At 38.5% G+C, this 25,504-nt stretch overlaps 1 protein-coding gene across 6 annotated transcripts in view; it reads right to left on the bottom strand.

The window, feature by feature from the left end:
- Positions 1–25,504, bottom strand: part of PDE4D (phosphodiesterase 4D) — a 659,227-nt gene that overhangs the window by 116,962 nt on the left and 516,761 nt on the right. For all 6 annotated transcript variants that reach the window (XM_030004269.2, XM_030004267.2, XM_030004270.2 and 3 more), the window contains one exon: positions 14,914–15,105. In XM_030004269.2, the coding sequence (XP_029860129.1) occupies positions 14,914–15,105 (192 nt within the window). The remainder of the gene's footprint in view (positions 1–14,913; positions 15,106–25,504) is intronic.

Below are 25,504 nucleotides of genomic sequence, written 5' to 3'. Positions count from 1 at the left end.
GTAATGTTTTTGCAGGTATTGTAAAAACCTAATGAAAAAGCAGTAAATACAACCAGAGAAACAAAACTCCCCAATATTCAAAATTATCATAATGCTTAAAATTCCCCAATATTCAAAATTATCATAATGCTTAATATCTGTGTAGCTGTTTTTACTACCATCTGTTTTATTCCTGTAGTTGAAACAGAGAAATGGATGTTTACAGACCTTGTGGAAGAAGTCTGCATGTTTAACAAGGTCTTTGCAGGAGTGGTTAGAATAAGGTGTTGCTTCAAGTGAAACCACAGTCCCAGACTGGCTGAGAAAGCCTGTAAGCCTGATCCTCACACTAAACCAGAAGAAACATGGCACCATGGGAGGAACTCAGAGGCTTTAATTGCCCAATGAAGCCAAATCCAATCAGTTATTATAGACATCAGGAATCAGCTCAGGGCATTAACAGGGGAGTTAATGGCCTGATGGGTTTAGTACCTCTTCACATTTTCATTGGGTCATGAAAACATCAGGAAATGCCCTAGACTATTATTTCTGATCAGGATTGCTTAATGAGTTACACAGCTACACAAAGGCTTCAGCAGAAGATAAGCCACATCTATCTTTTCCTTTTCTCTCCTGTTCTCCACTTAAACAGCCATAGTGTGAATATATACGCTACCTCACTTCCAAAAAAATTATGCTCTTTGTCTTCAAATTCTGTGAAATGGTATTATCTGCTGTGTGACAGCTGGCTTACCCGTTCCTCAGTAAAATCTGTTCATTTCTTCCCCTTTATAAAGAATATTTTCACTATTTATGTATAGCTACTGCCATTTTCTCTTCTGTGTTGACACTTAAAAGAGGCACAGCTGTGTAGAGCAAGGAATCCTGTGTTAGTCATATGAATGACTTCTGCAAAGATGGAAGAGCCTAAAGCCTCAAGTAAATTATTTGCCAGTCTTTATCATGCCTACCCACTTTATCTGTTACTCAGGTTGTTTAGGCAAAAAGCACACAAATGGTTGAGCAAATTCTTAGAAATGAGTGTGTTTTCTGAGCAATCAAATTCTGCATAGAAACTGTATCTAAAATCAATATGCAAACCCATTTTTTATTCATCTAGTCTAATTCCCATATTTGGAAATGATGAAGGGGCAGAATCCTGGACCTGAAAAGTTTTACAAGTAGCAGCAGCACTGGACAAAGAACAAAAATATTAAATTGTTTCTACCTGTGAATAAGCCAGATGATTCAGTAGAGCTAGTTCTTTTTAGCATCACAAGCACCTGTCAGTGGCAAACACTCCGAATGCCCAACATAGGACACAAATGCACAAAATATTCATCAGTGCTTCAAATTCCCAGGCAACTGCTACAACATAGTTATTAACTGTCAAAGTGCACATTGGCAAAACTAAGAAAACAGGATGGTCCTTCTTCTGAAAATTGCTTGTGGACTTCCTTACTGGAGGTGGTACTTTCTTGCTCTTCTTCCCATTCAGTGCCCCTGTTTGCCACCCTTTGAATACTGTGGCACTTCTAAGAGGCAACAAGTACATACTTCTGGGCTTTCTGCCCTGGAGGTTTTTTCTTTATATAAAATAGCATGGCCCCGCTCCTCTAATTTTCAAACTTCATTCTACTTGAGCTCTTGCTGGACTGCGTTTCAGTGGAGAATACTGATAAAATACTGTAGCTTGTTATATTTAGAGGAGGCATTATTAAATACTAATTTAATGCACTGAAATCAACCCAGGATTTAATTTCCACTTTTCAAATGCCCCTTGTGTCAAGAGCAACAATACCAGAAATTATCATTATTTTGGTGAAAGTGTGATACTTAAAGTACACATATCCACAGCTTTTGCAAAGCAGTTTAGCACACACCAGACGCACTTGAACAGAAAAGCAATTGCATAGTGTGGTGAGTAATCTTTAATCCACTTTGGTCAGGAAATCTGGAAAAGGTGAGAGTTCTCAAAAAGGGAGCAGACACGTCTGAAGTGTGCTATTTTTTGTACCGAAGAGCAAGAACATATGATTCAATCAAAGTGCCATTGATCCACAGTGTACTGTGGTATAGTAAACACTACAATGTATGAGTGTCCTGCTGTTTTCTTTCCAGATAATAACGAAGCTGATAGATGATTCTGTCTGGATTCTGGACAGGATAGTGCCACACATCTATATACAGAAGCAGCAAGAGGGAGTGTAAACCCTGTGCAATGTATCACAAGCTTGAAATATAGACAGAGCTGTTAATCTTTAAGGTTAGAAGAAATTGTTCACATCAGTGTTAGACTCTGTTAACTAGAATGGTTGGCATACTTATTCACATCTTCATTTTTTGAAAGAGAGACAGATTTGAAAGCAGAATAATTTTCACATAGCCCGAAAATTTAAAATTATAAAATTTTATCACCACCAAAAAACACTGCTAAAGCACACAACAGTCCACATGAGATGAATTGCTGTTACACAAAGCACAGGCCAAATTTCCATTAGCAGACCAAAGATTATATAACGCATTGCAAATTATTTACCATATTAAAGTGATGAAGCCTAGCCTTCTGCAAATTTTCTGGGTTTTGCTTCCTAACCTTTCCTATGGGACATACTTGAACTCACCTCATATAACCTATGATAGTCCCCACCCTGGAGAAGAGATAAAAGTGCTGTGCTAAGTCAGAAGTTAGATGAACATGTTCAGCTGACTGTTGCAAAATAAAATGTACAAAAATTCTGCTTCCTTTCCTCTAGACTGGCATTAATTTGTCTCTTCTATCCCAATTACAGGACAGTAATTAACTTTTCCCCCACTAAAAAGGAACTTAGAGATGCATGCACAGACAGACAGAAGAGCGGGCAGGAAGATTAACACAAGGATAGACAGGGTGACTGTGTTACTTTTACTTCTTAATTAAGTTGGGATAATTTAATATAATCATCTAATAAGAGGAGTAGTTAGACAGATACTCTGCAGACCTGCTAGGATACAGTTAAAAAAGAGAGGGTGTTTTTTTAATTTGGTCAGAAAAAAGTCAAGATACCTGTTAAGAAGAAGTGAGTCCCAGACCTTAAGAGACCACTAAAAATCTGAGTCTGCACTTCTCAGTGTGGAGCTTCGCAGTGAAAGTCCTGAATAAGGTTTGTCTTCGTAAAGGCCATAGTAAACTCAGATTAAGCTTTCCTAGACATACGTGAAGAACACCAAGTGAGTGATCTTGAGGACACATGTTGCAGATGGGAGACATAAACAGGATAAATAAGAGCTCTGTCTACATAGAGGGGGGAAAATGTACAAAACATTTACACCAATTTGACACATACCTTTTCATGGACAAGATATAGTCAAAATAAAATTCCTGGTTAATCTTGATACAATTTTTATAGCCTAAATTATAAGACTAGTGGAAAGAATCTTGATGCTTTGTACCACTTTAAAGCATGATGATACTGGTTTGCCACACTCCTCCATTTGAATGAAAAACTCACTTATCTCCCCAGGATAATTACTGGCTGAGGTTGTCAGTCAGGCTTTAAATCCAACTGGTGCACTCTGTGTTGAATTCTTTGGCTACAGACTTAGGACATAGCCCATTTGAAAGAATAAAGCTGCCAACAGACTTTGAAAAGTGCTAAGGGACAGTGGCTGTCTGGAAGCCCTGAACTGTGCTCCACAGCAAGAACTAAGGCTTTTGTCACATTGTCACAAGAATTGACTCGACTTTTACAGAGCTGTATTTGGGCATTTTTTATTATTATTTTTTAATATAGAAACATAGCAAACACAAAAGCAAGGGAAAATCCATACTGTCTACACGCAATGTACAAAATAGGAAAGAAGATGAACATGAAAGGAGTCTTCTATTTGAACCAGAAAATCTATTGCAGCCTCCTTTTTAAGTGTAAACATCTAAATTTGGATTAAACATGACACCCACTCATTTCTGTATACAAGGCTGATTCAGACTTACTGTCCAATAACATGCAATAAATACAGCTTAGATGAGACATTTGTGTTTTGCCTGCACATACGCTGGCACACAAATATACTACGTGCAAAATCACAAATGGAGAACAGAGAGTTAAGGTGATCGTTTACCATAATTGCTAGGATTTTTTTTTTTTCTGCCCCAATAACATTTTATAGGTGAAGCCAAATAAACACACAAGAAACGTGAATTAGGTATGCTGAAAATATGCATGTTGCTCAGATTCAGATTTTAGCAGCAATGAAATCTGCCTCTAGATTGCACTCTCATAGAGTAATGGAAACATCATGTAATGATACTAGTCAGCAGAAGCTGTGCTCTAAGGACAGCAGGCAGGAGGGGTGGCTGGCTGCTCCTTGCAGCTTGCACTTTATCATCATCTGCATTTGGAGAATCCAAATGGGCTGGTTTGCAATACTGATTTTGCAGAGTTCAAAATCACAGTGCTCCAAGTTAGTTTATTCTGCAGGTATAGCGCTTAAATCATATTAACTCAATTTTGGAAGACTTTGAAAACAATTTTCTAGTCCCAATATGAGATAGCCCAGGCCTGGCTCCAAAAGTTAAGGCTGACTGGGCATATAAGGCACCTCTCAATGTTGTGCCCACATTATGGGGTGTGACAGAAACTGGCTTACAGCTTTTCCCAGATAGTCAGTGCGTTGCCAGTGATTTGCATCTCATTGAAAGGCTGAGTGCCATTTGAGGGATGATCAGGCATCTAAGACAAGGGCTAGAGTCTACAACATTGTGGGCAGGCTGGGATTTAGGGTTGAGACAGCAAGCAATTGAAATTGTTGATGGAGTCATGAGCTACAGAGGAGGGGGTTGTTTTTCCCAGAGCATTTATTTATTTCTGGGAACAGGTACCTTAAAGGATTTTTATGAAGAGCTACTTGAAACCACTTGTTCTATCACACAGTAGACAAAAATTAGACCCTGAATGAAGCAGACTCTTGTCAGCTATTGTCTGAGTGTTTCTGAACACTGTGCAGTTATGTCCTCCTGATACTTCTTGCTAATACAGCAAGAGAGCTTGCCCTAATTAGTCAAAAGTATTGCTATAATATTGAAAGTACTGGAGAGTTCAACCTACTTAATTTCAACTGAGCTTCACCAGATGGAAGAGGATTGGCTCAGAAAAGCCATAGGCCCTGAAAAGTCCGTTATCCCAGCCAAAAGAAGGGCTGGTTATAGTGGTTCCTCTTGGGCTATGTAACTAAGCAAGTTAGACTTAGGAAGACACACCAAAGGGAAAAACCATTTCTCCAGCATAAATCTTACTAGCAAATACTTCAGATGTGTTTCCAAACACCCCAATTAACTTCATATGCAGCACAAATCCAGTTACTCCATTATGGCATGTTTATGAAGAAAACAACACCTGGCCACCTTATGATTAGAGATCCAAAAGACAGCTCAAAACAAATGTGGATGACTACATGACTAATACACACCAAGATATGCCATGTACTAATGTACCTGGAGCTTTCCAGGTATAATGGATATTTTGTACAAGAAAGTACTTTAATTTTTCATGCCACCATCTGAGTTCCTGAAGATATGCTTTATTAGGTTTGAAAGAAGCCTTTGAATACATGGAGTATGCTCTGTTGAAGTCATCACTGTTAGGTTACTCAAATTACAATCTTACTTCCAGTTGAACTGCATTAGCACCCAAGGTGAGAAGCACTCTCAAGACTTGGAAAGACAGAATGATCATATCCATTACAGAATAAAGGACTGAAAAGGAACAGTGAATACCAAGGTGTTTTTAAATCAGTACTTTGAGATTTAATCCAGGCAGTATCAGGAAGTATTATCTGGTTACCCATTTACCTTACTGTGCGTCACCAGCATCATATCACAGTGCCTGTGCTTTTGAGCAGACTAGAAACAAGAGACTTTGCTGGGTGACAAGGGCAGCTAACTACATCTCAGTGATGGTGATATGAACCAAGACCCATCGAATCCAGATGCTTCATTCAGGATTGCTGGATGGGCTGGAATCAGAATCAGCTGACTAACTCAAAGAATGGGAAGTATACACTTTTTCAGCAGTACGTATAATATGCTATAGGACCACTGTCAAGCTTCTTCCATCTCCCATGAAAGTATCATAGCACCTTTGGAAGAGTTCAAGGAGATCAAGGCCTCTTGTGTCAGGCCCAGCTACTTCATTGCTCAAGAAGCTTAAATGTTTTCCACAGAGACTGCATTTGCACATCTCACTTGGGTAATCTGCCTAAGGAAATCATGTAGATACTGATGTAGTGGGCCATCACAGAAGGATGCCAGCATGATATGCAAGATATGAAAACACAGGACAACTCAAGAAATCACCTGTATCATATTGCCCCAAACAGCCACCAAGCTTCAATGCTTTAATCTTACCATAATACAGCAGACCATTTAGATGACAGAAGAATAGTGATCAACTCTGAGCAACTGGCCTGTGTTAAGTCTGACAGAATTACTCAGTCCTAAAGAGAAACAGAGCATGGACTTGCCAGACTGTTTCACCAGTGTATCTGGTTTTCCTTCTAAAATCAGAAGGCAGTCTGCCTGGGGATCACTGAGGCAATGGCAAGGGAAAAGAAGCTACTGCATTGCAGAGGTTTGGTTTGCGTGTTGAAGAGGGACTGGATTAAGCCAGAGGCTGTAGGACTTTGAACCAGAAAAGAGCTGAACTGAATCAGAAGTGTCCAGGCCAGTTCAGCAGTGCCATTGTTGGACTGTTCATAGAAGAGAAATCATCATTTAGCTCTAAGCAAGGCTGTAAAACAAACAAGTATCAATGACTAAAGGATAGGTTTGTTTTCTACTCAGGTTAGAGAAAATTAGTGGGTGTGCACACATGACTGGAAGCAATCAAGTTAGTGCAGCTTAACGAGTTGCTATTAATCAGTTTTGATTGCATTAGCTGACACATATAAACTCTTAGCTTGTTGCAAATGAAAATAAAATTTATTACCTTGAACTGTTTTTAAGCAGCAGACATTTGGTTGCTTGTTTGTCCCTGCCCCATGTGCTTAAGTCTTGAGAACTGATATGATTGTGCTACTTCTGAAGAATAAGAATACATGACTTTCCATGTGAATCTCCTACTGATGCAGGCTGAAAGATTTCCTCTCTGAAAGAAATGAGAGCAGAGCTGCTGAGAACAGCACCTACGCAAGGTAACTTCCCAGCCTGAGAGAGCTTGCTTTCAGCCAGCCACAGGAAGATTGTCTTGGCTTCAACATTTAGAAAAAAGGGTCCCCTAACCAAATTCAAAGGCCCCTAAATGTGTGTATGTAAGAAGAAGCAAGAAGACTTCAAGAAAAACAAGGCAAAACCATCAGAATTTCAGATTGTCCATTTTCAGGGAACAAACTCTACAGCTAACACGGCATTAGTGCCACTGCAAGCATACAGAGCGTTGTTCATGCCCTGAGGGGTGAAACGAGCTAAAGTTATTCTGGGTTGTGAAATAAATTCAGCCTGTGCATGTAGGTGATCACTGAGCTGGAAAAACAGTCTAAGAGGCATCTCCTAAAACATTCTCGTCCCTCTTCGCAAAGTTTTTTTTCTCCACGCTGCTCCCATCCTTCAGTATTGCGTGCACGTGTGTGCACACACAAAACACACTCGTCCTCACTCTCCTCCATGGCTGAACTGTGTAGCAAGACCAGAGATGAGTGGTGTTGTGATGTAGCTGAAACCCCAGCTAAGAATCGGTTTTGGTACCATGTTTTTAACAACGTGCCACCTTTGACTGAAGAGGTTTAGGAATTCAGTCTGCCTTGTTTAGCACAGGAGAAGTAACTTGCTCTTTTGTTATTTCCAAAAGAGGGAAAATAAAGCCAGACATGTTAGAAGCGTTTGAAGGGGAAGTGATGTGTTTGACAACTGACAGTTATATTTGGAAAAAGATTTTAGCATCTGGACATAAAACTGGCAATGATTCTGTATTGTCTGAACGTAAGATAAAATCAATGCATTTCATCAAAAAAATCCTGATTCAACAACCATATAAAGGTATATTAGAATACCTTAGAATCTTCTGAATTAAAAAGCAGATCAAAAGAAGCCTTTTTAATGTGAAAATGTTCTCTTTTTGTTTACAACATAACTGATTTCCTGATCAACAAATGGAGTTAGTGCAAACTTATTATTTAAATTTAAGTAAACTGGGTATTACTGAGTTCTTTGTTTTAGAGTCCATCTGTAAAATGTCCCAAGCACCTGGAAAGGACACAGTGGTCTTTTTTCGAAATGTTTTTGTTTATAACTCAAAAAAAGTTTGTAAGTGACTTTACTAATTACTTAGCTTAAACTGAGCTGCAACCTGGAGATTTATTCAATGCAAAAGATCTTAAGAACAAAAAAGCAAAACCCAATGAAGCAAAATTTTGGCCTATTTTTCCTAAAGTCATGCAAGCACATTTCTTTCTATGGAAAAATAAATGTGTCAAGCAATTAAATACATTTTTTCATGAAAAATTGTTTCTAAGCTGAAACACACATAGAAAATGCATCTTAGAAGATTTTTTTTTAAAGCAGGCTGGACTTTAAAGTTTAACTGGCTTTTTTCAGCCAGTAATATCTGTGATATAGTAATATCACAGATTCTGAGAAAAGAAGCCAATAAATCATAAGGACTTTCAACAGCAGTTAATCTGGAAAGAAACACAATTGTTTCTAATTTGTTAAGCTGAGGTGCAATTACTCTGCTCAGTAACTGCATGTCTTTTCTGCTGTCCTAGAGTCTTGGCCAGAACCTTTCAGGGAAAAGGTTTTTCTTCTCTGTAACTTCAGATGCACAGCATTTTCTTAATAAATCTGGGCCTTCCTGGCTCAGAAACAGAAGAATAAACTGTATCACTAGTAATTTAGCTTCCTGTTCTGTATGAGAAAATATATCCTAATTTAATGATTTTATTGGCATGTTAAAGGCTCAGGTGAACCTTATTAACTGTCCAGGTTTGCCATCTTTGTCTGCCGTTATTTTAAAGTACATTCCCTTTATGAATCTGACCCAGATTGAATACAATGCAATTTTTTAAAACACTGAGCAGACTGTTGAGAACTGGGAAATGTGTGCAGGTTTACCTCAAAAATTCTCTTCTCTGGCAGTTGTTCTACATGCCAGTTAAAGGGATATTTCAGCCTGTTTGCAGCTTTAGGTCAGGACCAGACCTGTCAGTCACTGACAAATGAGGGAACTCCCTACCTTGGAATTTCCCTTTATTTAAGGTAATTTTTGCAGCCAGAATAATTCTGTTATTCTTTTTTCTTTGCAAAATTACAGATTGTTTTGGCTTTATTTTGGAAAAAAAATACCTACACAAATTAAAAATCCCACAACTACTTCTCTAGCTATTGAAGAAGGGAATAATTCACCCTGCCAGAAGAACCCAAATCTCTGTCAGTATCCATGTTTATCAGACTACAGAGGCTCTTTTTGTTCCAAAGTAGTCCACATTTGGGTTTTATTATTCAAAGACATATTTTTAAAAATTTTTTTATTTTTGTTTTGGTAAACATGGAGCCAAGGCTTACAGATACATTCAAATACATTCTACAAAGCAGCACATCCTCTAGGAGAAGGCAGGATAATACTGTAGTTTATAGGGGAAAAAATCCTGGAGTAAACTGCATCCTCTTGACACTTCTTTTACCACAGACAGCAGGAAAGGAATGCTACTATCTAGAGAAGGTATAGCAAAATAGCAGTAGGTTGACCAGTTTGGGGAATGGGTGTACTGCTGGCCATTTTTCCATTTAGCAGATCACCAGGCCAATGACCATGCAGTTCCCTACAGTCAGTGTTCCCTGGCTGGGCTCTGATACTTAAAAGATGGAAGCAAGGTTTAATAGAAATCAAGAAATTTTGTGTAATTATACTAATTAGAGCTTATAATGATATTTCACCTCATTGAGGAAAGAGTGCTAAGCCTCTCTAAAGAAGTCCTTAAAACTCCCCACACGAGCTACTTTGTTACTGAGTGAGGTTCAGTTGGCCGCATCCTGGAAAAGCCAGGATGTTGTGTCCGAGCTGTGTTCTGTGATCTTGTGGAAATGGAAAAAGGGTAGACTTAAGGAGTGCTTATTGTCACATACCTTTTCCCCTAGATACATTCAGAAAACATAGTGAAGCTCAGACAGACTTCTGTACTGAGAGTGACTTGGTCCTCTGGTCTGGTCTGCTACACTGTGCTCTGCTTCTTCAGGATCACAGCAGGACTTACACATGCTTTTCTTCCTTTAGAGTGGCACTTAAAACATGGCTCTGCCCCAGCCAGTGGACTGCTTATTGAATTCTTTTTAGTGGTCATAAGAGTGCTAATGATTTCATTGAAAAATCCATTTTTTTAACCTGGTTAGAGACCTGTGTTTTGTTAAAATGGAGATTCTCTACTCATTTGATATCTTGCTCCATTAATCAGAGCAGTGATCCCTTAGCAAGAAAGGAATATGAAGTGTTACCACTTCTGTCTCTGTCTGCACGTGCAAGTTCTGAGCAGCAATAGCCGTTCAAACAGGTGAGTAGTAAGTAATCAGGCCACCTCTGGAAGACAGCCACAAAGCTCCCTGCTTCACTGATGTCTTCAGACGTAAACCTGACAGTTCTTCCAGTTGATGATTTTGCTCATCTTTCAGCTAGCTTATTGGTGACAACACCAAGCTGTGTGATGTGGTTGACACACAGGAGGGAAGGACTGCCATCCAGAGGGACCTTGACAGGCTTGAGAGGTGGGCCCGTGTGAACCTCTTGAAGTTCAACACGGCCAAGTGCAAGGTCCTGCACGTGGGTCGGGGCAATCCCAAGCACAAATAGAGGCTGGACGATAAGCGGACTGAGAGCAGCCCTGCAGAGAAGGACTTGGGGGTACTAGTGGCTGAAAAACTGAAAATGAGCCATCAACGTGTGTTCGCAGCCCAGAAACCCAACTGTATCCTGGGCTGCATCAAAAGAAGCGTGACCAGCAGGTCGAGGGAGGTGATTTTCCTCCTCTACTCTGCTTTCATGACATCCCAGCCGGAGTACTGCATTCAGCTCTGGGGCACCCAACATAAGAAGGACATGGAACTGCTTGAGTGAGTCCAGAGGAGGGCCACGAAGATGATGAGGGGGCTGGAGAACCTTTCCTATGAGGAAAGGCTGAGACAGTTGGGGTTGTTCAGCCTGGAGAAGAGAAGGCTCTGGGGAGACCTTATAGCAGCCTTCTAGTACTTAAAGGGGGCCTACAGGAAAGCCGGACTTTTTATAACGGCATGTAGTGATAGGACAAGGGGTAATGGCTTTAAACTGAAAGAGGATAGATTTAGATAAGATGCAAGGAAGAAATTCTTTACTATGAGTGGGGTGAGGTGCTGTAATATTTTGCCCAGAGAGGTTGTGGATGCCCCATCCCTGGAAGTGTTCAAGGCCAGGTTGGATGGGGCTTTGAGCAACCTGGTCTAGTGGAAGGTGTCCCTGCCCATGGCAGGGGGGTTGGAACTAGATGACGCTTAAGGTCCCTTCGAACCCAGTGTTTCTATGATTCTACGATTCTAGCTTCTGTTCCCTTTTTTCTCTGTGTTGCAACAGTGCTGTTGGTGACTTTTTTTTTTTTTATTTTCTGTTCTTTATTCTCCTTCCCTTTAAACTTGTTTTCCTGTCTCTCATCACAGATCCTGCTCTGCAATTCCCTCACATTAGCTCACTCATCCTCACTGGCTCACTCATTCACTTCTCTTTCTCTTGCACATCCTCATCTCTCTGCTGGAAATCCCATAGCCAGGCTTCACAACACATCTGTGCTCTTTGGCCATGGACCTTGCATCTTCCTGTCTAAACCACTGGCTTCTCCAGTTCACAACCTTGAATGGTTTTTTCTTATGTCCTCATGTCATCTCCAAGTGCTGTGTTTTTTCCTCTGTAAGACCATGTTATTTCTTCCAAGATATAACTGAAAAAATGTTACTCACTCCTACTCCTTTTTATTTGTTTTTCCTTTCTTACTGTACAGCTGATTCTTCTGCCTCTTTCAGTGCTGTAACTGCACCCACATTTGTCCCACGAACCTTCTCTCATCTGAGCAGCCTTGCACTCACTCTGTCTTTTATTCTTTTCCATAGCTAATCTGGCTTCTCACTTTAGAATATACTTTAGCCTCTCTGATTTGAAAAATCTTTCCACCTCCCCATTCTCTGCCCTTATTTCTATTACTTTACAGCTCAACTCACTGAATGAAACTCCCTTTGGTTGCTCTGTGACATTTACTACTTTGGGCATCGGGACTCACATTATACCTTTGCCTGGGGATAGTATCTGACTATATTAGTCTCTTGGTTACCACTTTATGCTTTGACTTTAAGTTATTTGTGGCAGAGCCCATCTTTTCATCTTGGGTTTGCAAAGAACTGAGCATGACTGTGTTCCCTTTCTCGGCTGGAGCTGTGCAAATAATAATGACAGAATGATGAATTCAGTACTTTAGCACTGCCATCCGCTGGCTGTCTGTTATCATGACACTCCATGTTTGACTAAAATCTTAAGCTTTGTTTTTGTTTCATCTGCTGCTACTGAAGTGGAATGTATTATTTTAAGCACACTATCTGAGAGTAATGGAAATGCCAGAAATCTTTATGTTATATTCCTTCCAAATACAAGATGCATGCCTTCTGCTTTCTATTTTGCTTTACAAAGTGAAATACTGAGGTTGGTAGCTCAAGTACTGAATAATCAGGGGATTCTGTGTTAAACTGTTATGTACAATTAATTCACCTGCATTACCTGAATGATGTGTATGTTTTGTAATATATTTTGCTCATGCTTAAGAAACATGCAATACATAGAATTAAGCATGTATATAGATGGAAAAGGGAAATAGGATAATTTGGGAGTAATCTAAAATTTGTGTGATACTTCCCCTGACAACTCTTCCAGCCTCTACCTCATTTAGGCATGTCCCGAACCAGAGTGGTTTATCTATTTTTCTAAACTTCAGTGGGTTCCTTTCCATGAGCACATCCAGTTTCTCCTTGAAACCACATATAAAGAGCTTTGTAGTATTTTTTCCTTTTTTTTTTTTTCCTCTGTATTTTATCCTTTTAAACTTTCCCCTCTTTCACTCCTTGGTTTTCTTTTACTTAATTTCTGTGATATAATCAAGCTTATTATAATTAGGCTTACTAATATATGATTAATATTCCATGGTTAAAACAACTTGTCTTTTACATTTCCTAATGTGCTCCCATCCAACAGTGGCATGAATATTTACCTTCTTAGTACAACAGCTCCTCTGTGACAGAAGACTGTGAAAAAAATCTATCCAGATGTGGGGTCCAACAAATTTTATACACAGATGTGTTTTAAGAAAATTTTGAAAGGAAGAGTAGATACAAATATCCAAAGGAAAAAGTGTGCTCAGTGTTTCAGTAATTCAATTGTTATCCAATTTACTGCCATGTGCTGAAATATTACCCAGAATTCTAGGAAATACAGAAGTGGATTATGAGTTCAAAGATGGAGCACTAATTGAATTCTTAATTGAAATGATTCATCTAAGCAACACAGTGACCTGGATTGTCCCCCTGAATGTAAAAATCTTTCCAAATGGTATCCTGGCACAGGTGCCACACTAAAAGCTTGACTCTTGCCTATCTAAAAGAAAGGTTATCTGTCAGAGGAAGATTTGCTGGAAGGGGGTCACTATTTGCAAGCAAAATGCGTTTTTCCTTCCGACAAGGCAAGAAGGATTGGTCTTTTTCTTACTCATTTTGTCTCAACCGAAAGTGGTCACACTGGGCACAAAGCTTACTAAGTACTTCAATCTACAGGGCTTAAATGAGGTATGGACCTTACACAAACCCTCTGTAAAGGCATGAATTTTTCTCATCTTGATGCTTACAAAGACAGCTATAATTAGATGGACTAATCAACATTTTTAAAAATGATATGTAAGATGAAAATAGTGTTGTTCAATTATAATGACTGCAAATTAAATATCAGGTGAAATTTCACTCATCATTATGAAAACCTTTTTCCTTTGTTGTGCATACTCTTATTTTTTTAAAGAGGATATTGGTTAGGTTTTGCTTCATTAAAAATCAGCATTGATATTAATGCTGGATTTTTAATGCTTTAGGCTTCCTCTTTCACTGGGGGACCCTTACAAGCCTGGTCCTTTATTTTAGTGATGTATAATTGAACCATAAATACCTACTTGGCAGTGAAATTTGGAGCAGATATGGCAAACAAACAAAAAAAATTAGTTAATTCTTAATTTCTACTACTTAGAAGTGACTAGAAGCTAGGACATTTAACATGTTTTTAGTGTCTTACAACTAAACAGAGATTTGCATCTGACTTCCACTACCCATGTAACCTAGTGTCTACACATACTGGAAAAGTATGATGCACTAGCAGAAAATACACACATCTCAGAAGAATAGTGAGAGAGTATAGGATAACTTTCCAAAGGCCTTTTGTTAAAATTTTGCTTTTTAGTTAAAAGGGTATTTGAAATAATTTTTGCCTCTCTTGAATTTATTAATTTCTGCCAGCTGGTAAATCTTTTCTCTAAAAACCTAAAAATACCTGGTGCAAACAAATGCAATCTTTTTCTTAAGAACATTAAGAAGCAGAAATTGAGTTTGTATCACTTCTTTTGAAAATAACTTAATAGCCAGGAAATCAGAGCTCTCTTTACTGTTTTAATACAACACTATTGACTGTCTTCATTATTCTGTCAAAGCTAATAAAGTGCATAAACACATCAAGTACACCCTCATGACACCCTTACTTTCAGAAAACTGGAGAAACAAGTACAAGCTGCATTAAAGAATTAAACAATTATCCATAACATCAATACCATAAGTGATTACTGTCTTTGATTTTTAAAAGAAATTTCTTGTGGCTGGAAAAGACAGAGGACAAAACATAGGCTAAATGTATTTTATAATGTACTTACATATCACTGGCAATGGAGGAGTTCCTGGACATGGACTTTGGAGACAGGTCATAGTCACTGTCTGACCGGTAAAGGAAAGACTCCCTACGTTGACTGTGGACAAAATTTGCCTGAAGAATTAGCCCTGATCCAGGGCTCGTCATGGGATCCAAAGGACTTCGTCCCGATGATGTACCATTGTCTACATCGAAACTGCAAAAAAAAAGGAGGAAAAGATTTATGCCACTGACATAAGAATTTTGAAAGTAATAAACACTCTTCTGACAAATTTATTACTAGATAATTGATTCTTGGTAATAATGGGGGAATAAAGACCTGATCAAGTCCACTGCTACGTGGCAGAAGGCACACAAGAAATATACTTTAAAACTGCTGATAACCAAAAAGAACAAGTCTGAAGGAAAAGAAATTTGGTAGAGAAAAAAACCACTCTTAGGAATACAAGAAGCCTTATGCCTCTCTGCATGTAGAGTATCCACAAGCTCTATAACTGAGGAAACATGATGCTTCACTGTTTTCTTCCTCAGGCCCCATCTCTCCTGAGCCAGACCTTCATTATCCTGCCTCCCACTGTTGAGGCAGTTGAGGGCTCTTTTGTTATTGAGTACCCAGCCCTAATATTTCATTACTACCCAAATATTTCAACAACACATTTTGTCTTATCCCAATAAACAAAGCACTGGGGTGGGATTAAGGCATGTGTTTGTGCTTGGGCACGTTTGCATGCATTAGAGTTGCTATTTTACAACCAGATTGAAGAAATTAGTTCTTTGCTCACTGCCAAGCAGCGCAACTTCTGTGGCCATTCGTGTCTTTGAACTACACAGTTTAGATCCAGCACTTCTAGCTATTGTATTTGGTATTAAAAGTGATAAACAGGCTTATCATTCCTAGGGAACATTGCTGTCATGAGAGGCTAAAGGGTGAGAGAAGAGAAAAAAAGAGAAGGAATGAGAAGATGCTCTTTCACGTAGTCTGTGACATTTCCACAAAGGACTTTGAAAATCAGTGCAAAGACCTTGAATGGGAGTCTGCAATCAATTAGAAACTAGCGCAGGTTGGACAGTGCTGTGAGGACATGCTCATGGCAACCTGTGTTGCTTAGCAGCCCAACAGCTGTGTTTGGCACCGTATGGAGTCTTTCTGGAGCATGTGGCTCTGTTTCTAGACTTAACGTGTTGTGGTATGTAATCTGAGAGGTTACAAACATGTGGATTAGCAAGATTATGTCTCCATCTGATGGGATGGAGTACATTTTATCCAGCTAGAAGTGGAAGATGACTTTTGTTTCCCTAGTTAGTTGTGTCTCTATAAAACCAACAATCAGTTTTAGTTTTACAGCATTGTAGGAAAGGTGTGCATGAGACCTTGGCTTATAACTATGTGGGCTCACTTGCCATACTAATGGGAACTTAAATAATACTGCTAGAGCATTTGGGAATGAGGCATGAACAGAGGATCTTTCCCATGATTTATTAAACATGGATAAGTGTTAAAATCATAATATATATTTGTATTGAACCCATCTAAACCCATCATTTTGAAAACTGTTCTTGTGAATGACACCGACTCATTTTCAATTATATCTAATGACAGCAGAAGAGAAACTATTCCGTACATGTCAGCTGTTGATTAGATTTTAGCCTGGTGCAGGTGTCACAGTAGGTACATGCTGCTCTCTGAACTAGCTTGTTTCTTCGTTGTCTACTGTCGACCTGAAGTTGCAGTGAGGTTGCTGCTTTAATGTTTCATTGAAGTGACAGCATTCCCATGGACTTTTTTTCTTTGTTAAATGAACTAGTCAAAAAAACCATATATTGCTTATTTTGACAGAGATGCGCATTGCCTGGCAGAGAATGGACCTTGGTTTCATGTTTTATTTCATTGTTTCATTGCTACTTTGCATATATTCCTGGAAGTGCAAGCTTTCTGCTGGTCTCAGACTATATTATTTATTTTGTATTCACCTTTCACTATTGGAATGTAGAAAAGCACATTTTTTTTTTCCACAAAACCTATTCAGAAAATGGTATTAAACAAACTTCAAGAGGGCTTAGCAATTTAATCCTCTTTTCACTGTAGTTTTCAGAACAATTCATTGTCAGTAAATCCTAATACATACATTTCTTCTCAAATTTGATTTCTTTTGATTATGCCTGAATATTTTTCTGTGCCCTCAAATGTGCTACTACTACATGACATTATCAATCTCAAGCTAACAAAGCTTAAACCATAATCAAATGAGAGTTCTGCCACCAGCCCGCTGGGTGATCTTGGACAACGCAAAGCTCCTCTTTGCCCTTCATTTTCCCTATTCATCGCATCTTTGTGATCATTGTGATATCTGCTCACAAAAAATATTGAAAAACATATTGGAAAGGGCAAGATAGCATGAATACTAAAGTAAAACATCCTTTGCAGCTCATAGTGACATAAATTAATAACCATATTGCCATTACTACTAGCATGACTATTATTACTCACTAGCAATCAAGTATCTCTTGAGTTTGACTTCCTGAGTATTCCAGGAGCACCAGATACTCACAATACCAATGAAGGTTTTGGAATATCTGTGAGTTCATCATATCCAAATTTCTTAACACTTCTATTTCATTGCCTAAATAAAATATTTTTTCTCTTTAAACAGCTGTAAGAACACACAGACTCCTAAACAATACACAGTCTGTATGTTTTGTTTTTCTACTGAGGGCAGGAGGGGAGACCTTTCATACAATTTTAGGTAAAATAGAAGAGGATTGTTTACTCTTGTACTCAATAAGACTAACTTCTGCAATGACAGTATCATTTAAAATATATATATATATATAAGCTTGTCTGAAAGCTCTAAAGCAAAAGTTAAAAGTGGGGTAGAAATAAATGAAGGTAAATGTAAGTCTGTCTCACAGCAGGAAAATTTTGAATAAGGAGTGACTATTAAATTGTTTTCTTTAACAGTGGACTTCATTATTCAACTGATTAAAATGGATTTTATTGGATTAAAGGAACATATGGTTTTGTTTGCAGATTTGTTTTATTTTCTTCACCCACCTTCTGTGAACATGATACAAATATTTTTTTTACCACTCTTATTTCTCCCAGTCAGAAACTGAGGCAGGAGTCTATGAATGATTTCACCGTGGGTTTATAAAATAGTGATTTTTTTAAAAATTTAAAAGTCTATTAGATAAAATTGCAGGTTCATTGGCTGGGAGAGGCCCTGCGGTTTGCACCACCAGATAACTACAAGGCTTGCACATGGCTCTTGCGACTGGAGTTTTATCCTGTGATACTGTGTTGTGTCCACTAGATGGGTGTCAAAAGTAATGAACGGGATCCAAATATATCAGCTAGGATTTAGCTCATACTGCTCAACGAAAATGTTCTTTATGTAAATATGCATCAAGAAAAAAAATATTCAGTTCTACAGTCAAAGGGGAATGTGAATACAGCACTGGTTTGCCAGAAACATATATTTATATTTAAAAGTTTCTAAAATGCTACAGTAGTTAGGTGTGTTGTTTAGCATACACTTACTGAGATATTTGCTAATGCTTTCAGATACAAAACCTTGTAGAAATCTAAATGAAAAGCATGTTATTACAGTGAAAATCAAATAAATTGGGGTTTTCTTGGCTGAATGACAAGTCTTATTTGCAAGAAATGGCACTGCTGATCACAATGCATCAAATGAACAGAGAATCAGAATGGGGAATTGAAGACTTTCTCACAAGATTTTTGTTCTTTCTTGCTGCATACACTGAAAAAAATTAGAAGTTTAAGATACAAAATAGGATAGACTCTTTAATTTGCCTGGGCAGGAATGACAGAAAGTCGGCTATGGTTGCTTCTATTTATTTTTCCAGTCCTCTTAAGCCACAGCAAGAATATGCTGTGAATTAAAAAGTGCACGTTCAGTGACAACCCAAAAGTTATTCTCTCCCTAGTATGTTCCTCAGCCTCCTTGCGCTTTGGTGGAAGGTGCTCTTTGGAAAGGAAGGAGGAGCATGGAAGTTGTTACAGAAGGCACAGGAACTGTTTTGCTATCATTTCACAAGAAGAAAGCGGACACTTAAAGACAGAATTTTCTACCATTGTTCTGCAGCCAACTTCAGGCACTTGCACAAGGCATGCAAACTGAATCTGCTTTTAGTGACGGGAGTGTTTGGCACAGCACACATCACAGAATTTTCTATGTTCAAAGAGCTTTGCTGCAACTCCAGAGATGCCAAAACTATGAAAAGCCAGTGCTAGTTCAGCAACATTTGTGTCTGCATTTTGACAAAATGTTTTATGACATTAGTGGATATCGTTTATCCTTAGAGCCCGCCTGATTCAGTGTTCAGTGATGACAAACATGACATGCGATGAAAGTTCAGCCTTTTTCCCTTTTTTGGCTATTCATTCTGTTTGCACATATTGCCCGCTGTGTATCACGCAGGCTCTGTACTGAGATGGGGATAGAAGTCATGAACTCTCCTGAGCAACTTGTAAACATTCATGGCTGATCCTCCCTGTGCTTCTAATAGGACAAGGAGTAATAACATCCTTTAGGAAGATTATTAATGATTTGGTTCAGGCAATAGTAGGAATCTGTGGCAGGGACTGTAGAGGTTCTGGATCCTGGATCTCAGCCCTGCTGCTTCATTGTTAATGACTGCACAGCTTCTTTACACAGTGAAAGAAACCCTCTGTGGACTTCTGTTTGAGTCCTTAAATAATGCTCTCTTACTCTCTGCAAGGCTGCTAAAAGAAAAAAGGGGTAGACCTGTGTACATAATGTAGCCTTTAGTCACATAAGAAGTAATGGCATCATAATGAATAAGCAGAGGAGCTTGTAATTAAGGCTGCATAGAAAATCTTAATGGTAGTCTTCCTTATTACTGAGAATTTAGCAATTTAATCCTGTAGTTTTTTGTTGTTGGTTTTTTTTTTTTTTTTCATTTTGGTTTGGTTTTTTTAGAGAAGTAAGCAATAGTAAAAGAGGGAAAGAAATAAACTCCACCCCCAAAATGAAGAATTTACTAGACTTTTTAAGAATACAAATTGCATTCCTGCTATTCCCCTTTAAGTCTCTCTCCACCTTCAGCCTATCCTATCTTGGAAACTATGGGGAGGGAGAGAGGTAAGAGCCAAATTAATTGATCCTCTAGGGACACCTTATCTTTTAAGGCCGTCTTTAAACATTACAGAGGGACAAGCAAGTTCTAGAGGAGCAAATTTAGTCCCCCATCAAAGGAGTCCATTGTCCTAGTGTCAGGCGATCTCTCTGGCCATCTGTGCTATGACCCACCTACACATCTCAAGTCCCTACTTCCCAAAAGTCCCGTCCTGTATCTTCACCTGGAAGCACAATCCGACCATTACACAGAATGGGTGCATTTCGCACAGCAGCTGTAATACCCTGAAATTATCACAGAAGAGCTGGCCTGTAGCAACTGCGTTTGGGCAGGGTCTTATTTAGAGCAAAAGCAAGGTAATAAAACTTTATTTATGTCTCCAAGGAAAAGGTAAGCTATTTATCACTTGTGCCCTGGGACAGGAGCCCACCCCTGGATAAGGCAGCCTGCAGTTACTGGAGGAAGGGGAGGATCGGATGGTCCTTTCAAATGCAGAATCCGAATTTGTTAATTGGATTGCTTGGCATGAAAAAAAGCAGTGGGCCACCTCAGCTAGTGTGACCCACCATGAACATGGAGGATTGTAGAGAACGGCCACAGTGTGCCTGTCTCTAGGTATAAAATCACAGGGTAGGGGAAAGCTCATTCCCTGTCAGACGGGATGCGACAGGCAGAGTGTAGTGCGCTCTCAGACCTTGTGTGCATTAATTACTGTGTATCCTGGAGATGTGCCTGTCTCAGATAAAAACAGGACAGTTTAAAGTTTTGTTCATAGATAATAATGGATTTATTCTGCATTAGTTACAGGTGATTTTAGTAGGACAGACCATTTCAGTTACTGTGGAAATCACGCTCATTGTGACCCAATTCTTCAAAAAATGTACAGAGACTCCTGAGATACTAGGTCATTAGAAAGCATTTTGTGTGAGGTGGATACTGATTCTGTTATACTAATTTTAGAGCTGTCAGTCAGAGAAGGCAGTGCAAGGAATAAACGAAGACAGAGACAAAAACCTCTTCCTCTGGAACAGACATTATCTGCTAATAAGAACTGAATTTTCATTGATGCATTTTAGGTAGTTAAATTCTGTTTTACTTTATACACTAAATATATTCACTGAATTCAGCTGTAAATCTGTCCAAAGATTTGCTACTACCCCAAATAATTATCATAAGTTCTTTGTGAAATACTGATTTTAGTCACACTTTACATTGATTAACTAGACAGGACAAGCACTTTGGTTATGTCTTTTTGACTTCTCTTGGGCCTTTTTATTGCCTGTTAATAAACTAAGCATTACACTGAGCCACCAGCTGACTTGGGTGTCCCCTTTTTTGCCAGACATAGTTATCTCCAGAGTTTAATAAAGGTGCAACTTTAGAATTTTCTTTATCAGAAAGAAACAAGTTGTCACTAATCAGCCCCTGCCATAGGCTCCCACTGGACTTCAGATGTTAAATAAGTTAACCTGCAGCATCAGAAAAAAACCTGTAAAAATAAATCAGTGGATTTAAATAATTGAATAGCAGGCCTAAGATTTATTTATTATATTAGTTCTCTGCTTGGGACCTTTCAAAATGTTTCCTTTCTGACAGTGTCTACCCAATGATGCAGGGGAGACCACATCTGGTTTTCTCCTTCTACTTTCCTTTCTGTCTCTTCCCCCATGCCAAGTAAAAACTGAAGAAATCAGGAAAATGAGGGGAAAAAAAGAAAAATATTTGTACTGACATTTTAGAAGGAGTATCATATCAACTCTACATTTGAAGAAAAAAATTATTTATATGTGACCTGATATTTTTATTTTCTCTGTAGCTAAGTTAACAAAAACTCTTTCCTTCCATCGCTTAAAAATATTTTCAGTGAATTGTAAGCAATGACATTAAAAGGAACGTATGATCTAAATCTGAATTTTCTTGTACCACCTGAGAATTCAAGCCAACTATCTACTTGTGGCTTTGGGTTTCCAGTTAAGCGATTCAGCAAGCAAGCCCTGTGATTAACTCCATTTTTAGAAGTGGTGTGGATAGATTTTCCAGTATCAAAACTGCAAGCAAAAGAAGAAAACGTGACATTTAATGAAATCTGCTTTTAGCAGCAGAACTTGGCTTTTGCTCTTGGCATAACTGTTTTTGGAAACATTCAGAGTGTAACAAGGCTTAATACTAATATTAAAAGCCCAGATAACAGGCAAATAGAACATATGCTGGACAAAAAATACACTCAAGAAAAAAGGTTTCTAAGAATTAGTCTACTCAAACATGTTAGCAAAGGAACTCCAACTACCTATTTAGCTTCTGTCTCATGATATTCTAGCAAGCATCTTAGGAAACGCAGCCAATCTCTCAAAACAAAGTGTTCCGTGTTTTGTTAAAGTTTCCAAGCAAGGAGTTTCCTGTGACTATTCCATATCTTTGGGCCTTTTGCTGTGAATCGTCTCCTTATACTCAATTCAAGGTGTACTTTTCATAATGTCACTTCATTATCCTTAATTTATACCTCAGATACATTTGGCATGCAAGCCTTTGTTGCACCTATTAAATCAATTTGCTTGTTGCGCTCAGCCATACTGGGATTCTTTTTGTGATTCCTTTTATTCTTTCCTTAGAGAGGGGATCGTCCCTCACCTGGCAATTTTTATTCTCTGAACTTGGCTCTTTTGAGTGAACATCTTCCTACTAATGTGATGTTCAGATAAAAGTGCTGGATTCCAGATCCTGTTACATGGATTTGATGTTTTGATGTTTCTTTGAAGCTGAAATAGTTGTCTTATTGCAGTATAATAAAACTGCAAAAAAAATCCAGAAGAGAAACAAAATACAAAATAGTGGTAATCTGTTCAGGCTTCTACCGGGTTTAAATCACTTTGTATGGTTCTTCTGATCTAATAATCCTAGTGGGACTAGTATCCCTGTTCTTAGATAATAAATAAAGGCCGCTGAGACATTATCTGTTTTCCCCAAGGCTTCTGGTAAAATCTGTGGCGTGTTGAGGTCTGAATGAGGAAATCTGCAGAAAATATTGAAGAATTGGAACTATTTTGGGGAACCTGAGGTAAAGAAGGCTGAAAAATAGAATGACTTAATCCAGACATGACAAAGAATACGCAGCAAATCCAGGGGTGCTCCCAAGCAGCCTGCCAGACAGCTGGCCCCAGCCACCCGCCAGCTCCCACTGCTGCAGGCGCCTGTCAGTGCCACTGCATTTCTAGGAGTGCAGTCTCAGCAAGACTGATGGTTCTCCACTTTATTATTGTCATTATTTAATTACAGTCTATCTGTCACCATTCACTTAAATCATTCCATAGTGTTGTCTGGACTTATTTTCCATAAGGTAGCTTTTCTCTGGGCTCTAAATACTAAAGTATCTTCAAACGCTTTTTAAAAAACCACTTTACCTAATTGCTTCAAGGAATTCTAGAACACCACTGTTTTTCTTTAGAGGGTGAGTTTTGATCCAACTGTCCCCACTTCTCTTTCTGCAGCACTACTTTCTGAGCAGTATTTGGACACTGGGATACAAAACCAACTTGCACTGAGTGTGACTATATAGCATGTATTTACTGTAATTAACATTGCTAATAATTTTCTCTTATTTTAAATGTATTGGAATCAAATCTCAAAGTATTTAAAATGTTTATTTAGCAATTTATAAAAATATGCAAACCATCCATCAAGCGTACTGACTAATCCTAATTAAAATGCAACTCCCCTAAGGTATTAGCAGAACACCTTTATTTCAGGAAAAACTAAAATATAAAAATGAATGTAAGATCATAGTTGAGAAGCAGACTGCTGCCAGTGAATGAAAATCCAATACACTGAAAAACGTTCAGCCTCCTTTTTCTATGAATTCAGTTGGATGCCATTATCAGAAGTGGCCAAATTGCTTACATATTCTATCTGAATTGGTAGTGTGATAAAGCAAGTATGTATGAGGTAGTTCCTCAGACCTGTAATATTTAAATCAATACCCTAAAGCACACAGAATCCAAAAAATAGATATAAACATTCCCCAGGGCTAACACTAGTATGCATTGGGAAGCTTCCTGGCAAACACATCCTTCTGAGGAATCATCACATATAGCCACAATGACGATAAACACTTGGCATGGTCACAGAAGATATGGTTACACGTACCCTGTGCTTAGTGGCAGAGATCTCTGGCAAAGAGTGCCCCAGCCAGAAGCTGACAGGAAAAAGCAGTTGTGGTTACTCCTGGCTGCTCTCCCATCTCAGAGAATGCAGCACAGGACAAGGTCCAAAGAGCCAGGAGGTGCGATCATCATGACAAAAGGAGGTTGCATCCCTCAGCATCACCCAGCTCATAGCTATTAGGTCTTTTGCACAGCTAAGCTTAAGCCAACATCTCTTCAAAAAGTGTGACTTCCAGGAAATGCATAAGGGCTGTGGACAGAAAAATCCAAAAAGAAGAAGGTCTATAGCCCAAACTATAAGAACCCTGCACATAGAAGATAAGATGGTTTGTTTCACCAGTATGATGCGCATACATAGGTATCTACAAGAAATCAAGGCCAGCTTCAGAGCAGAGTGGACAGGAGGCAGCTGGATAAGAAATTGCAGTTGTCTGTTCAGGCAAAGAAAGAAAGTGTCTTACAGTGTTGCTCTAGATTCCCTGTGCAAATGAAAGCTCCATGAAAAGGGGACGTAATTATATTTGTCAAGCAACATTTTTTCCTATATTAAAAGCTTCAGAGCTCTAAAATTTTTGTACTTTGATTTTTCAAAATTGTTTCACTGAAATCCTTTCCACTTCAGTTCTTTCCATTTCAGTTATTTTTGTATTGTATTATTTTGTATTGTATTTTTGTATTTAGTTTACCAAATTTGCTAAATTTTTAGTTGTTTCCACTTCCCTAGACATCTACTAAATATATCAAGGTCCACTTCATGATTTGGGCTCTGGAAATCCTTGCTACAGGTTTGCAACAACCTTTCAAGGGAAACAAAAAGGTCAGGATCTTGCCTTGGGAGGGTGCCAAGACTGGAATATCTTGAGTGTATGCGCTCATCCTGTATTTTATTTTATACTGATCGTAGACCCTGAGCACATTCACTGAGTACCTGGTATGTCAAGAAAGAGAATTCTTGTCACTAGTCCAAACCAAATTATAATGTACAATAATGGATCATTTGAGGCTTATTTTTCTTGATTTTTTTTTGCATTTTTTAAATGCTGTATTATTATAATGCCTAATAACATTAGCTAGGAGGGCTGCCTGATCCTCCACATTATAAGACCATGTTTTCTTTTTACCATTACTAAATTCTGTCCAGTGGTGCTGAAATTTTATTTCCAAATATTTTTTTGAGGGAAAATGGGTCAACTGTTGATGAGAAAATGGCAGAGAAATATGTCTTTTTTCATATTAAAAAAAAAAATCTGGAAGCTGTTTTGTGAGATATTCTAGTGACTCATATTTTGCAGCAGAAAAGTGGAATTTAGCCGTGTC

The sequence above is a fragment of the Aquila chrysaetos genome, chromosome Z (genome assembly GCF_900496995.4).
Source record: "Aquila chrysaetos chrysaetos chromosome Z, bAquChr1.4, whole genome shotgun sequence".
Taxonomy (NCBI): Eukaryota; Metazoa; Chordata; class Aves; order Accipitriformes; family Accipitridae; genus Aquila; species Aquila chrysaetos.
Note: the sequence above shows the minus strand (reverse complement) of the source record. Positions and strands in the feature narration are given on the sequence as shown.